Genomic DNA, 15,110 nt, shown 5'->3' with positions numbered 1-15,110 from the left:
TTTAGCCACGCCTCCTTTCCCACCCTCAGATCGCACATCGTTCATCATCGCCACGATACTCTGCAGCAAAAGCTGAATCTGAAGTCACATTTATCAAAAATAATAACAAATCCAAACCGTTCTTTGTGAGGCATAACCGGATCTAACAGTATAGGCGAAGTCGACTAACCGACCTGCTTACTCAGGTGAAGATCGTCAGTGTGTCTGTTGACGTACAGCCAGAATAATCCCCAATAATCCTTCAACATTCCCCCCTCACTTGACAAGGAACTATTTTTGCGAAGTATGCAATGCAATGCTGCCATCTACAGGGCGTCTCGGGGTGCTCCCGTTCTGCGTTGTGAGCTGCAAAGCGGGTAAAAGTGGTGTAGGCTAGATCTTTCACCGCTTGCACCTCCATTAGTGGATATGCGTCACATTTATGACAACTGATGGCACTGATGTTTTATTAACCCCTCTTCAAAAGGGAAAATATAATAAATAAATCTTATTCCCGTTGTGCACAAGTGAGATGGTTGCGGTCATTGATGCACTAACCGGGCACCATCAGCTGAGTCGGCGAGTTTCTTCCCATGCTCCCACAATGCATCGCGTGCCGTCCGACCAGCAGCGGCAGTCATGGAGGGACCGGGGCTCGAGCGCTGGCCGGCGGAGCAGGGCGCGGACGAGGTGGCCGTCAATGGCCACGAGCGAGCGGAGTCCAGTGGCGCCAAGAAAAAGAAGAAAAAGAAGAAGAAGAGCAAGCCTGCGACTTTGCGTGAGTCCCCAGAGTGCGCTGTAACCTCGCGCGAGGCGGCGCGGTAGCTGCCGTGTTGCAGAAGTGGCGTGGAGCGGCGCGCGAGTTCTCGGAGGCCCGTACAGACGCCGAGGCTCGCGCGCTCCGGTAAAGTAGCGGGCATTGCAAGCTTGGACGCGTTTCACACTTTTTGACAATACCGACGAGTTTAACTCAAGATATTAATTGTGTTTAGCTGAAACAGAGATGCAAAGAACGTGTGTTCCACAGGATCTGTGGGTATTTACGATACAAATCTTTTTTTTTTAATTTGTGTATGTATGTATGTGTATATATATATATATATATATATATAGCCTAGTTGAGAAACTTAGGAACAATTTAATTAAAGAGTTTACTGAAATGTTTAACACCTTGTTACCTCTAAGTAGGTTATAGTTGTGTGACTTTCGCGTTTCTTAAATCCTAGTTTTAAAATGTTTTGTTACTCAGGTTGAGGGTGCGAAATCAAATTAGGTTCGCCGTGTCGCATTTTCAAGGTTATATGATGATGAGCAGTATATTCTTTGATAGGTTTTCTGTCTTTTCCCGTTATGTGGGATGGAGCTTTTCCGCAGCCTTTAAACTGCCAACAATTAGGCAATCGCCTTCACTCACGCGCCCGTTCGCACGCCAAGTTTCTCGAGGAGCGCTGCTCGGGATGCACCTGGCACACTTAGCGCTTACTTTGCTTGTAGGCTCGTTCACCTGTGTGTGTGTGCGCGCGTGTGTTTGACTTTGCAGCAGGACAAGCTGAACTGGGGGAGGATGGAGAAGGCGATATGAGAGAGCCGTTGGAGCAGCAGGTCCTGGAGGACAGAGAACGGGACGAAGATGGAGAAGAAGGTGTCCCACCCAGCAGCTCTCAGAACTCCGTGTTCTCATTCAAACTTTGATTCCACTTAACACATCCACCGTCTTGAACATAAGTGTGCGCCATGCATACGGATTCAGCCCGGTTTCACTGTGCCCCTCTGTGTGGTGTGCGTAAAACGCTTCTGTGTTGCTTTCGTCGCAGACGGAGACGAAGGGGAGAACTCCGCAGGGAAAAAGAGGAAGAAGAAGGCAAAGAAGAAGAGAGGCAGTGAGTTTGTTTGTTTATTTTTAATGTTTTTTATTTTTCCTCCCCTTTGATCCCGTCTTTCACACTGTGTCCAGCTCTCGCTGTTACCCTGGGGCGATCCCCTGCTGTGAGTGTTTGTGTTTGTTCGTGTTGCGCCTGGTTGACCAATGCAGCAAGCTCACTCTGTGCCAGACTGCTGCACTCCTGGAGAAGTCCTGCAGTGTAAACCCCCCCCCCTTCTCTCTCTCTCCCTCTCCCTCTCCCTGTCCCATCCCTCTCTTCCATCTATGTACTGATGCCACATTAACTTTGGATTTTGTTTTACTGCATAATCAAATGTCGTTCACAGCTCAGGCTGCATTTTTATAAATAAACTTGTCACGGACGTCGCTATTCCTCCAGCTAAAATGCAGACCGATCCTCCCTCCGTACCAATCTCTGAACTCTACCTGAATGGAATGTTTCCAGTAGGACAGGAGTGTGAATATCCTCCCTCACAGGATGGGTAAGAGACTGATGCCCCCTGACTCCGCTTACCATTGCACTTTTCCTTTAACTCCCATCCTATCAATGCCTTTTCCCCCTCTTCTGTTTTCCTAACTATTATCTTTCTGGACCTCTCCTAGACCTTTTTTTTTTTTTCTCTTCTCCATTTCCTCTCCTGTACTTCTGCAAACTACTCCCTTTCTCTCCTCCTCTCCTCTCCTCTCCTCTCATTTACTCCATTCTCACCTCCTCGCGTTACCTGCGCGGATCACGTTGTTCTTTTGGGGGTTTTGCTCTACCTCGGATTACCCTGTGCTCTGTGTAATATTAGATTCCATTGCTGAGACGACTGTCACAGAGGTCACTCACCTCTCATGCTGTTTAAGGTAGTAGTCCTGCTGTAAGCGGCATGGACGAGGAGGATATGATGAGCGTGGACAATGGGAGCGCTGTCACAACTTAAAGCTCGACCACTTATCTCCTGTTTGAGCACGAGCACAACCTGCCCTCCTTTACACGGGCTGCGACAGTACGACCTTCAAACTACTTCACTTCAAATTGCCACCATATAAAGATCTGTCGGTGCTTTTTCACTTAAAACCTTGCATCTAACCCTGCAGTTGCTGATGAGACTAAGACCGACTGCGTGTGTGTGTGCGCGGGGGGGGAGTAGGCGGAGTGCAGCATGGAGGATGAGCAGCAAGGAGAAGCGGGTGCTGGATAGGGCAAGCGAAGAAATGTGGAACGACTTCCGGCAGGCGGCTGAGGCCCACAGGCAGGTGCGGCAGTATGTCAGGAGCTGGATTGAGCCGGGCCTGACCATGATAGACATTTGGTGAGGGCCAAATCCTTCATCTTCACTCGTCTTTGGACACGCACACCACAAAATCCTTTTATTTCACATTTTATTTTCACCCTCTTAACTTTTTGCAGCAAAACGTGACCATAAAATGCTATGAATGTTTGTCTGCTTGTAATGCTTTATGTATGTACTGGATTCTAATGCGCCTCTTTGGTCCCTTGCTCACTCTCGCCCCCTAGTGAACGTCTGGAGGAGTGCAGTAGAAGGTTGATAAAGGAGGACGGGCTTAAGGCGGGTTTAGCGTTTCCCACTGGCTGTTCTCTCAATAATTGCGCAGCACACTATACACCCAATGCCGGCGACTCCACTGTGCTGCAGTATGATGATGTGTGCAAGATTGACTTTGGCACACACATAAATGGTACAAACTCACATGCTCATGTGTGTACATGTATCACACACATCAACCATGCACACACACAATCATAGAGAGCTCATTAGACAGGGAAAATGTGTTCTGTCCAATCATTCAAAAACACACATACTGTCTTGCTCTTCTGTATTTATAACCTCCATTTGTGTGTGTTTTAGGAAGGATAATTGATTGTGCTTTCACAGTCACCTTTAACCCAAAGTATGACTGTCTGCTTGAGGCTGTAAGAGATGCCACCAACACAGGAATCAAGGTGTGAGAGAGAGAGATTCTGATTCTTTCCATGTTCTGCTGAGTTTGTGGCCATCTGTCTCATTTAGCAATAGGGCTTCCTCTTGTGGGAATAGTGGGTTTAACTTGCACTTTTGAAATCACACACCACACTGATCAATAAACCATGAAGCTTTGTGGTTTCAAGTGTCTGGCGTTTGATCCTGCTGGGATAAAAAGCGTATCTGCTTGGTTTCCCAAGCTAGACTTTCTTGGTCAGTTAAGTAGACGCAATTTACAAATGATCCCAAAGGAGTAAGTAGCCACATTTTTACAAAGTTCACCAATTTTTTAAGTCAAATTATCAGTATGCTTCCATAGAACTGGATTCCAGCACAGCTGGGTAATTTCACTGCTTTAACACATCTAATAAACCTAGTGATTACCTAGCTTGATTCTGGTGGATATTGGCAGGGAAATGGTCAGAACTAGGCCGGACGGTTGCGTGTTGAGTATACGCCTGGCGAGCAGATGTTTAATGTAATCGGATTGGCTGATAATGCTGCTCTGTGCCTTGCCTGTTCCCCCGGCAGTGTGCTGGCATAGATGTGCGCCTCTGTGATGTTGGAGAATCCATACAGGAAGTTATGGAGTCATACGAGGTGGAGTTAGATGGCAAGACATACCAAGGTAAAGACACAACGAACGTTTCTGTGGAATGACATGCACTGAGGCCCAAATGCAAAACGCTTCCTCTGCACTTTTAAAAAAAAAAAAGAAAGGACCTTGGTGATCAGTTGTAAATTGAACAGATTGAATTAAATGGAAGTGAGTGGTGGTGAAAACTCTGGTCTGTGTTAACAAAAACTTTACCTTTCTTTTTTTTGTTTCTATGCCTACCAGTGAAGCCAGTTCGCAATCTAAATGGCCACTCCATTGGTCCGTATCGGATCCACGGAGGCAAAACAGTGCCCATTGTAAAGGGAGGTGAAGCCACTAGGATGGAGGTATGACTACCCTATCCTCCATCTGCCACAATACTTTCACACAGTCTTCCGTGTTGCGGTTTTCAGGAGTAAGCACATCTAGGATCTGCGCCAGTTGAAACAAATGCAAATTGCGCTCGACGATCAGCTCTTGCCCTGTTCTATTTCCACCAAACCCGCTACATCTCCCTGTGTATGGGGAGTGGGGAGATATGACAGTGGTCGTAAGCTTGCTCCTGCTTAGCAGTTTGAGATTCGGTCCTATTTTTGGACTGCAGTGCTAAGCCAAATCTGTTCTTTGCAGGCATGCTGCTGCATAGCAAAAACTGCATGCTTGCTTTCTTAATTGTAGTTAAAACACAAAAACCTGGACAAGATGTATGGAGGACTTACTGGTGTCGGGGCTTTTCAGACTCCATAGGTGAAAGCTTGCTGTGCGTGTGTGTGTCCAGGAGGGAGAGGTTTATGCTATTGAGACGTTTGGCAGCACCGGAAAGGGAGTGGTGCATGATGACATGGACTGTTCCCATTACATGAAGAATTTTGATGTAGGACATGTCCCAATCAGGTAGGACTGAGCTGTACTTCTAAGTGCATGATTGTAACATGAGCCCTACACACACGTAGGCTCACGCACTCCTCTCGTTCCATACCGAGCGGAAGCCGAAGGGCGACAGGCACCGTGTCACGTAGCCGCTTCTGCACCCTCCAGGCTGCCGAGAGCCAAGCACGTGCTCAACGTGGTGAACGAGAACTTTGGTACGCTGGCATTCTGCCGCCGCTGGCTTGACCGCCTGGGGGAGTCCAAGTACCTGATGGCCTTGAAGAACCTGTGCGACCTGGGCATCATCGACCCGTACCCCCCGCTCTGTGACATCAAGGGCTCCTACACGGCACAGTTCGAGCACACCATCCTTCTCAGGCCCACGTGCAAGGAGGTGGTGAGCCGAGGAGATGACTACTGACCCATGTCTGCTCGGATGTGTCGGCTGTACTATGCAAGAAGATGAGGGAAGTCCCAAACTTGCACATGCCGAACGAGACACACGCTTACACAAATGCGCACACAGAAGTAGAAACTACCTTAAAACCACTTTGCTCTTCAGCAGAGAGCAACTGGACCCTGCTGTTGTGTAAATAACTCATCCAGGTTCTGCCGCCACTGCGTGCTTCTGCAACCTTCCGCATGAAAGCTGTATGAACTCTAACCACCACGGCACATTAGGCTGCCTCTCCCTGGCGCCTCTGCTCCGCCTTGTGTCCAAGATCGCTTCAAATGCGTTAAAGGCTGAGGCAATCTCAGTGGTGCGCTGACTTCCGGAAACTTGGCCCCGAATGAGGTGAAAAGAAAAAGAAACTTGTGCAGTCCCCACATCTCTGTTCCAGTGGTGGGAGGTGGTTTCCCTGCTTTCACACGCCCAACTCCGCTCACAAAGGGCTTGATGATTAACTGATTTGTTGGATTTGGTGTGACAAAGCAGGGAAAAGGGATGAGGACAGGAGACCTAAAAAACAAAGTCCCCAGCAGTGGGACTGCGAAGCACTGCATTATTTATTTCTAGTCTATGCCAAGCAAAAAATGAATGACAGTTTAATAGAAACTTTTAAAAAAGTATTTACATATATATATATATATAAAGAGAAACTCAGTATGGCAGCTTAGCTTGACATGGTGCCAGGATGGGAAAAAAGTTACACTCTGCTTCTCAGTATTCTTTGATATTTGTTAATGTATCTCCGTAACAGCTGCTCTGTAGCATCCATGTTGCATTGTAACCTCTGTGTGTGGATTAAATACCAGCCTTCATTTACTAGATCTATGCATGTTTTCACTCCTTTCTTCCTTGTCACTAGTCTCCAGAATTTCGTGCTGGGACAGAGGGCAGAACAGCCAACTGCCCTCGTCAGCAAGCACCAACACACATGTTACAAGTGCACATACTTGGTGAGTTACCCCAGCCACACTAAATGGAACATCAGACTTTGTTCCATTCTATTAGCAACAGCACTGTTAATTGCGCTAATCTAATACATTCAGAATAAGGACGTTTTGTTCCTCATGGTACATCAGTTTTATTGATGTAGAGGCAGGCTACTGCTGACTGACTGGTATGTAATTTAGCTAGAAAACATTCTGGATGGTGCTTTAAACCATGCTGTATTGAGATTTCAAAATCAAGCAATCTCAAAGTAGATATAGGAGAAAAAACATGTTCAACAACACCCTCACCCTCCATTTCTTTTAGTTCCAGAAATTTCAAATCTGTAGAAATGACATTTGTATTTGAAATAACCTCTCCCCTTGACTCATTGTAAGTTTGCTCTTGCATCTGCTTAGACAAGCTTGCCACCACATAGGCATTCATGATTATATCCTCACAATGTCAGCATTAACAGATAATTTGCTTAAAACCACCACTGATAGAATACATTGCATATTGATAATATTTAGTTCCAAGTGAGCTTGTGGCTGTTAGTAGATGCCTTTGTACCATTTAATCCCAAAAGGATATAGTGCTAACTTGTCTTAAATTTAATATTTTCATTCCTATACATTTGATGGAATAAACGCAAAATATCTGCAGATACGGACATGGACACAGTGATCACTGGCTCTTTTCTTTCCTTACTATGAATGTTTGTCTTAGTCTCAACAGTCTCTTTAAAAAAAACAAAAAACAAAAAAAACAATGTGTATTTGGCCTTTGATATTGTTCCAAGACCCAGTTTGTTTCGTCTCTTCTCACAAGGACAAAGTCATGAAGGTCCTTTCGGTATTAAAGGGGCATGTTTGAGATACCTCTAGTGTTATGTACTTGAAGGTGTGAGACAAGAATGCTGAAAAAACTTAAAAGCAAGGAAAGACACAGTGCAACTGCCAGGAGAGCCATTTTTCTAGAAAAAAATGCAAAAATATTATTTTATTGAGGTAAATTTATCTAGAAATTGAGGTAACAATTTGCATAGTTTTGCACCTATACCTGCTGAAGAGTGGATGAAGGGACAGGGACCACAAAAAGGACAGAACCACAGCATGCTCATCACAACCACGGTCACAGGATGAATCCACTCGGCTACTCGCGCGCAAGGTTGCCTGCCCTTGTACACACTCACGTACAGGTGGACACTACACATACAGCATACATTTTGTGTCAATGCTGGTGAAAAACAGATTTTTTTTTCTTTATTTTCTCTAAATTGCTTTCTTTTTTAAAAAAATAAAAAAATTCTTGTTTACCCAAGTACTGAGCATATAAAAGTACATTCTGAGAAGTCTAAAAAAAGAAGCACAAGTCCTGAATAGTTTGAATTGTTCTGAGCACTCAAAAGTAGCTGAAAACACTAGAACAGTCTTGGTAAACTTGTCTAAATATGGCAGGGCACTTTTAGAGGATTGGTGGTAATCTTGCCAGCCACTCACCCTCCCTTATACACACACCCATAAGCAACCACCCCATATCATCACAGTTGTTGGTCAATTTGTCTCTTTGTGCAAAGAGCTGAATAAATCAGGGAACAGTCATCATTCAAATGTTTGTTCTACACTTTGGTTTACGGGCAGCATTAGGCATCCACCCTCATGGGGGCCAAGACCTTCAGTCCACTCTTGGTCCCCTTTTACGCACAGATACATGTTGCAATAATGCTGGCTTTATTTGTGCTCTCTCACGTGAGCTCACACACAATCACTTCAAGAGTGCCTACTGCCAAAAATCTGTGTAAGGCATATGAGTGTGACACAACTCCAGAACCAATACATGCTACAACAATAACACAGACACAAAGACTAACTCTCATAACCGTTTTCAACAGAATGTACAACAATGTCTTTCTGGTGGCTGACTTGCTGCTAAGCAGGGGTCAGAGGTCGCTGACCTTGCCTTTATCCTGAGTGTTTCTCTGGGTGTAGAAGAGAATATAGGCCTGTGCCTTACATACTTCCTCTACTGTGCATACACTCAGCTTTGAATCATTACAGTGCACCCAGAATCCTGAAAAGAGAGAGAAAATACATAAGGACAGTTATCTCACTAGTCCATTGGTGCCACACCAGTACCAATCTGATTTTTGGGTGATGTGTTAATTAGCCAATATGTCAAATGATTGGCCAGGTTGGTTAAAAACTTCAACATTATACTAACAAATGTCAATGTTCCTTAGGATGTTTCTCGACAACCTGGCATCAGAAAGATGTTTTGCCCCAAATGGAGGCTTTTAAAACTTTGTTTTTTGTTGTGTAATCTAGTTTATGTGAACCTCAAGAGACGAAACATTGATTGATATCGGCTTCAGATTCAAGAAAAGCAGACGGTGTCCCACCTCCTTCTGTGTTGTAACAGAAAGCCGTGTAATGGCCAGAACCAAAGCCTTTCCCATGATGCATTACAACAGCAGAGAGCTGGTAGAGGAAGTGTTGGGGGTGCGCTGACGTGTTGGAAGCAGAGTCTTTGCAGCAGTACAGCTCCATGTTCAGCTCCTGTTCGAACTCAACATGGACACCAATCTTCTCCCTGTGGTTACGACCAGACCACCTAACCCCACACAAGAATAACACATTAACAAACGTCGTCGCTGCACTCATGCAGACTGTTCCCTGTCTGTCTATGTACCTGAAGCGTTTGAGGTGCAGTCGTAAGACATGAGGCAGTTTGTAGATCATCAGTTGTTTCTGAGCTTCGGTCAGAACCACTTGCTTTGAGCAGAAGCGCCGTCGTTTATCTGAGAGCACACCGGCCAAGTTAAAAGTGCATATGCCACCTACGTCACTCGTGTGGGTCATTACTAAACATTCTAGCAAAGTGCTAACGTACAGTGCAAACTTAGCTAATGCATATAGTTTGGTTACAACTTCTTAATATACTTCTAGAAATTCCCCAGATTAGTAAGTTTGGATCTTGAGTAAAGTTATACAGTATGTCGTACAGGCTACTTACTGTTGCATTGGTCACAGGCGTAAATAGCTCCTTCTAAAGCTTCTGTTTCTGTAAACTTGGCCAGCATCTCTGTCAATCCACATGCAACATGTGCAACATCCTTACTGTTGCTGTGGTAACGCTCTGGAAATTCCAATGACAGATCCCAGAATGGCTCCACTGTGTTAGAGCGATGATCACACACCAGGCACCTCACCTAGAGTTGGAGATTTCAATATTGAACCCATGATTATGCGTTTATATGGGTGGCGAAGCAGAACATCCATAAATGCACATTTATGCACACACATGCGTGTCATGCAAGAGTCTACACTCCCAAGATTCTTTTAAACACTCCCAAGTTCTTTTAAAGCCAACACTTTTTGCAGTGCTGCAGACAGACGTCCTCACCTGGCTCAGTAGCTGGCCGTGAAAGATGGTGTTGACCACACTGAGCACTTGCTTGATGAGCCGCCTCTGACTGGCTGGCACACTAGCAGGCGTCAGCGTTCCTGTTCGCTCCAGCTCGTGCTGGACCTTGTCCAGAAGCTCACACAGGAATTCCTGTGCGTCCTGCTGCGCGTAACCTCGAAATGCCGGGATCAGCTGCCAGACAGAGTGCAGCATAGCAAAGGGAGACACCAGAGCCCACTTCCCTGACCACATCACCTACACACACACACACACACACACACATTTAGGCTACACAGCATGATGTACAATGGCTACTTGTACATACGAGTTACTAAGCTATATGACAAGCCAATGTAAGAATACACCACCACTTTAACACAATAGCATTTGGTTATCCTTTAGTAAACCTTGATTTTAAAAGTGCTGGATAAATAAAGCAAAATATTGTCCTATTATTACACAATACCATTTCAACTTTAAATAAATTTAATTAGAAAGATCACAATATCTGGTTATCTGTTGTGTGCTGTCTAATCACCCAAGAGTCATATACCTGGAACAATGTATGCAATTCGTGACAGAGAGAGATGTGTTTGGAGCTGGGCTCCTTAGGCTGGATGAGCTCCATGCTCCGGGAGCGCGATGCCCCGCCACTGAGTCCCGACCCCACGCCAGAGGTTTTGGGCTGGATGGCGTGCTGACCCGAGAGCCCTAGTTTGTGACTAACAGCAGAGGCGAGAAGCTCCAGGGCTTGGTTCAGATCAAGTCTCAAAAAACATTCCCTGAACACGTGCAAATGACTCAAAACCTGCAATATCGAGTTCATGTAGCACGTGTTGCCGAGGTTCCGCAAGCCCGTCACCCCCGGTGTGACCGTGGGACGTCTCTTGATGGGCGAGTCACCCGTTTTAGGAGGCAGGGCCCGGGTGAGATTGGCCTTAGTTGGGGGGCGTGGCCTCTGTTGAGGCGTTCTGTTTTCAGAAGTCCGTGGGGCAGGCTTGCGTCCGACCGAACCGTCACGGTCGGCCGCGGCTTTCCGACTCTGCCTCCGGATGCGGTTGCTCTTCCTGGGCGGCGCACTCTCCAACTCCTCGCGGTGCTGCCGCTTGAGCTTGCACCGTCGCTCGCGCGCCTCCCTCTTCCTCTCCTTCGCTGCCTCCTGGCGCCACTCCTCCTCCAGACGCCGCCTGCCGCGCTCCGTCTGCTCGAACCAGGTGCGGAAGACGCGGCCGATCAGGGCGCGCCGCCGGTGCCACAGCGCCGTGAACATCCGGTCCTCGTCACGCAGCTGCAGCTCCTGCGTGTTGCCGTGTGTGGGCTGGTCCGGCAGGGCGGTGGCGGAGCGCAGCGTGCGCCCGCTCCGCGTGGTCACCTCATAGCGCTGGCTCTTAATGGCACTGAGGGTGCTGCGGAGCAGCTTCAGGTCGCCGGTGGCGTTGTCGTTCAGCACGTAGTCGTCGCATAGGTAGCAGAACACGTATAGCTCGTTCACCTCCATGGCCAAAGGGTGGCGCTGTTCCTGTAGCGCAATAAACAAACATCACGCAATGACAAACTAGGCAGAGACAAACAAGATTACAAGGCTAACTGGAAAAACTGGGCATTATGCAAAATGTAAGAGTACATTTTTATTAGTAAGTTACTGAGCAAAGAGAATGGTTTGGTGTTTCCCAGCCCACGTTTCTGTGGCTCTGATGGTCCACATTTTTGCTTTCTCCCAGCTCTCCACAAACCTAAATCAAGTAATACGATGGTGATCATGGGAACTGAGATAAGGCAAAAACTGTGTCAACAAAGACTGGATCTGGAAACAACAGAACAGCATGGAAATGTTACAGAACGAGGCAACAACCAGTGCAACCTCAGTAAGCTACCAAGATGTAAACTAGCAGACCACCACAGGAAAGCATGCGCTTATACCTGGAAGTGTCGGAGTGCGTGCTCCTCTATGTAGCGCCCACAGGCCACGTGCGAACAGCTGAGGCATGCCCATACAGACTCGGTGGTGTTACAGTCCACGCAGTGCCACTTCTGCGGGTTCAGGATCGAGTGGTCCCGCGCAAGCCTCAAGCGACCTACGTGCTTACACCTGTCCATTACAGTCACACCCACTTCACATCACCATGGTGAAGGCAGTTTGCTTTACAACCACCTTGTCCCAAGGCATGGCTCATCTGAAGAGGCAGGAAACATGGTATGAGCACAACAAACACAAAATCAAACACAAAAAATATTTAAAATGATTTTAAAAACTGATCCTTGAATATTGTCACAACAACTGAAGCTCCTATTCATACTTTTAAGATTAACTACTATAAAGAACACGCCAAGCTTTTTATTTTGTTTTTCTTGTTTGTTATAGTAGCAATATCACTCCTAAACCACACTGATTAGTATCTTTGTACTCTATTGCTAGGAAAATGCATTCAACCAAAACACGGTGTTTGAATATGCATAGTAGTGGAGGCTTTTTTGTATCAGTTTCCAAAGGTTCGTAAATATCTCAGCTCAGTGCTTGTTTAAAGAGACCGTTCAAACAAGCAACACATTCACGTTGTAAAATAAATACACTAGTAGCGCCCCCTATAGGACGCCAGCACACAAAACTTACCATATTTAATCAATTTTATCGCAACATTATAAACTTTGCCTGAGCAGCTTATGTTTTCTTGTGTAATTTTATGCATTACAAAAACAGGACACTCGACAATGTTCAATATAGATCAGGCTGATAACGCTGCTTTACAAGAACGACTTCTACCGCACAGACATTGGCTGTAGGTAGTAGATTAATAGCCAACCTGACTGCCCCGTCTGGTGTCTAGCGACCAAGTCTATCGCTCCTTCGCTAGTTTGCTGGTTCAGTTCTTGAAGTACTACAGCACTGACTTATTCACATACTTCCTGTAGTACATGTCTGCTTTGAAGCGTTTCCATGCACAAAACAAAGCTAACGTTAGCGAGCTAGCAGGGTACACCGAGCAAGCCATCCATCGCCAGGTATTTTAGCCAATTGTACGTTTACAGCAAGCTGATGCGAATTCACTATTTAGCCAGCTAACTAACCTTCCCCATGGGCTTTTATAGCTAACGCTAGCTAGTATCATCACTCCATTGGCGGCCAAAAAACCGGTTGCACAATGAAACTGATCTCACACACGTGTTAAAGTCCACAGGAACTGGGCGCGATTAAGCCAGATTCGGGGTGATGGCCAGCGTACGTGTTTTAAAGCACAACTCTACAGCTAAGGGAGCTAACGTTGAGCCTGTAAACTGGAGGCTTTTGGGCGCGCTAGTACACACTAGCTAGATTAGCTAACCAACTCTAGAACTAGCAACCTAGCAAGCAAGTATGCACAATTACTCAAATTAGCCTGCCAAGTAAAACTGACGCTCTGGCTTATTGTCTCGAAACGGGCATCCAATATAACGACAATCCAAAACATTTATAACTAGAGTACTGAAAATGATACTGGCTCTTCTATAAGGTGCAGAAATGTATCCCAGCGACCCAATTAACGCTAGTGAACATTGGTCGTCGGGTCTCCTCGAACTTTAAGGGAAAACAGTCCAGTTGAAGGAAAAGGAATCTAAGGGCATCTTAAATTCATCAAAACTGGCCACTTTAAGAGCAATGAAGTTGGAATAATTAACAATTAATCGGCAATAATTAATCACAGCGCCTGTTCCTATCTTAGCGACCCTAGTTTGCTAGCCATCCAAGTTTCATTTGTCAGGCTTCGACTAAGGAACGGGATGCTGATACGCACTTCTGTTTCGACATCTCTCCGACGACCGATGACGTTCGACACCTTGACATTTTCACAAAGGTTATTTTTTGGGCTGGCTACCCTGTAACGTACCTGTATTTTTTTTCTTACCAGCGGTACCTCACACCTCAGACACAACTGCAGCCGCCATCTTGTCCAGCTACAATTGTCGCGTGGTGTTCAGAGCTACGTCAGAGGCTGCCGCGAGGCTCGATTGTGACGACAGAAACGCCGCCATCTTCGAACTAAGATAAAAGTCTTCCCTTTCGAGTAAAGAAAACCAGACGTAGTATTAAAAGACCACTCTTAAAACGTCTTTGGTGAAAACAAATCATTTAAGATATAATCTTTATGTTTAAAAAATGGAGTATTTTACAACCGCAAGTGCGACTGTTCTCTTGGCAGAACATCCGTCCGTTTTGTTAGTAAACAAAGCTTCTTTGCCCGCCCAATTACGTAATCCCCGCCGATTTTGTTTCTGAGGTGCCAAATTATTTCAATAATTCCAAAAATTCCAAATTATTCTAATAACAGGTTTAATCGAGATAAACTGCGACTTATCTTGGTGGTCAGTGAGAGCAGGTGAACTGAGGGCCACCATTCCGCATATTTTACTTGCAACACTCCACGTAATCGGGCAGACTTGAAGAATATAACATTACATTTTCCATATGAGCATATCCACACACTAAATTAACTGCAGTTTGTGGGTACAACTTTGTAGTGGAGATTCTAGCTAAACGCTGTCATCGCAGCCTGTCTAGTTTACAATCCATTTAGTTTAAACCATTTCACTGTGAGTTATACTGTGTATGACTATGTATGTGACAAATAAACCAAACTTGAACTTGAACAATCTACAATTTTTGGAATACCCTCTAATAAAGATCATTCTCACATGTGTAGATGGCTCTGCGTCGATGTTAAAGATTAATATAATATAATCAACAGTCAAAAGTTTTATACTTTCTAAGATTGATACCTATGCCATTACAAACTGACACACGTGATTACTGAAATTAAAGGCTGCCATAAATTGAGGCAACACTGAATGATGTCTGAAAGCCTTTAAAAATATCTAGCTGTTGTCAACTGACATGTAGGCCTACATTCCGCTTGTTTGAGTGTCAGTGCCCCTCACTTTCTGCAGCTCCTAATGTTCAATACATCACTGACACAAAGTATTTCCTGAAGAAAAAAAAAGGTTTTTAAAAAGTAACATATCTGATCAAATACTGAGATTTAGAAGTGCTGTTAA

General features: G+C 45.5%; 2 protein-coding genes across 4 annotated transcripts; one reads left to right on the top strand and one right to left on the bottom strand.

The window, feature by feature from the left end:
• Nucleotides 1-582: 582 nt before the first annotated feature.
• Nucleotides 583-6,571, top strand: metap2a (methionyl aminopeptidase 2a). Its single transcript, XM_027020690.3, has 11 exons — nt 583-757; nt 1,520-1,621; nt 1,794-1,859; nt 2,241-2,343; nt 2,998-3,159; nt 3,366-3,547; nt 3,718-3,812; nt 4,363-4,459; nt 4,673-4,776; nt 5,208-5,323; nt 5,468-6,571. The coding sequence occupies exons 1-11, from the start codon at nt 619-621 to the stop codon at nt 5,718-5,720; spliced, it is 1,419 nt and encodes a 472-aa protein (XP_026876491.2). The 5' UTR covers nt 583-618; the 3' UTR covers nt 5,721-6,571.
• A 276-nt stretch (nt 6,572-6,847) lies between these two features.
• Nucleotides 6,848-14,022, bottom strand: usp44 (ubiquitin specific peptidase 44). Of its 3 annotated transcripts, XM_027020672.3 has the most exons (10): nt 13,946-14,022; nt 12,003-12,256; nt 10,636-11,601; nt 10,080-10,337; nt 9,690-9,885; nt 9,366-9,474; nt 9,076-9,287; nt 8,632-8,747; nt 7,737-7,882; nt 6,848-7,650 (listed from the first exon to the last, which is right to left on the bottom strand). In XM_027020672.3, the coding sequence occupies exons 2-10, from the start codon at nt 12,177-12,179 to the stop codon at nt 7,533-7,535; spliced, it is 2,298 nt and encodes a 765-aa protein (XP_026876473.2). In that variant the 5' UTR covers nt 12,180-12,256; nt 13,946-14,022; the 3' UTR covers nt 6,848-7,532. The 3 variants fall into 3 exon arrangements, with proteins under 3 accessions (XP_026876473.2, XP_035384049.1, XP_035384052.1); XM_035528156.2 differs by lacking the exon at nt 6,848-7,650 and having other exon boundaries at nt 7,662-7,882; XM_035528159.2 differs by lacking the exon at nt 6,848-7,650 and having other exon boundaries at nt 7,662-8,747.
• Between the last annotated feature and the right edge of the window lie 1,088 nt (nt 14,023-15,110).

This window comes from Electrophorus electricus, chromosome 11 (genome assembly GCF_041902795.1).
Source record: "Electrophorus electricus isolate QZ-2024a chromosome 11, ASM4190279v1, whole genome shotgun sequence".
Classification (NCBI taxonomy): domain Eukaryota; kingdom Metazoa; phylum Chordata; class Actinopteri; order Gymnotiformes; family Gymnotidae; genus Electrophorus; species Electrophorus electricus.
This window is presented reverse-complemented; position numbering and strand designations above follow the sequence as displayed.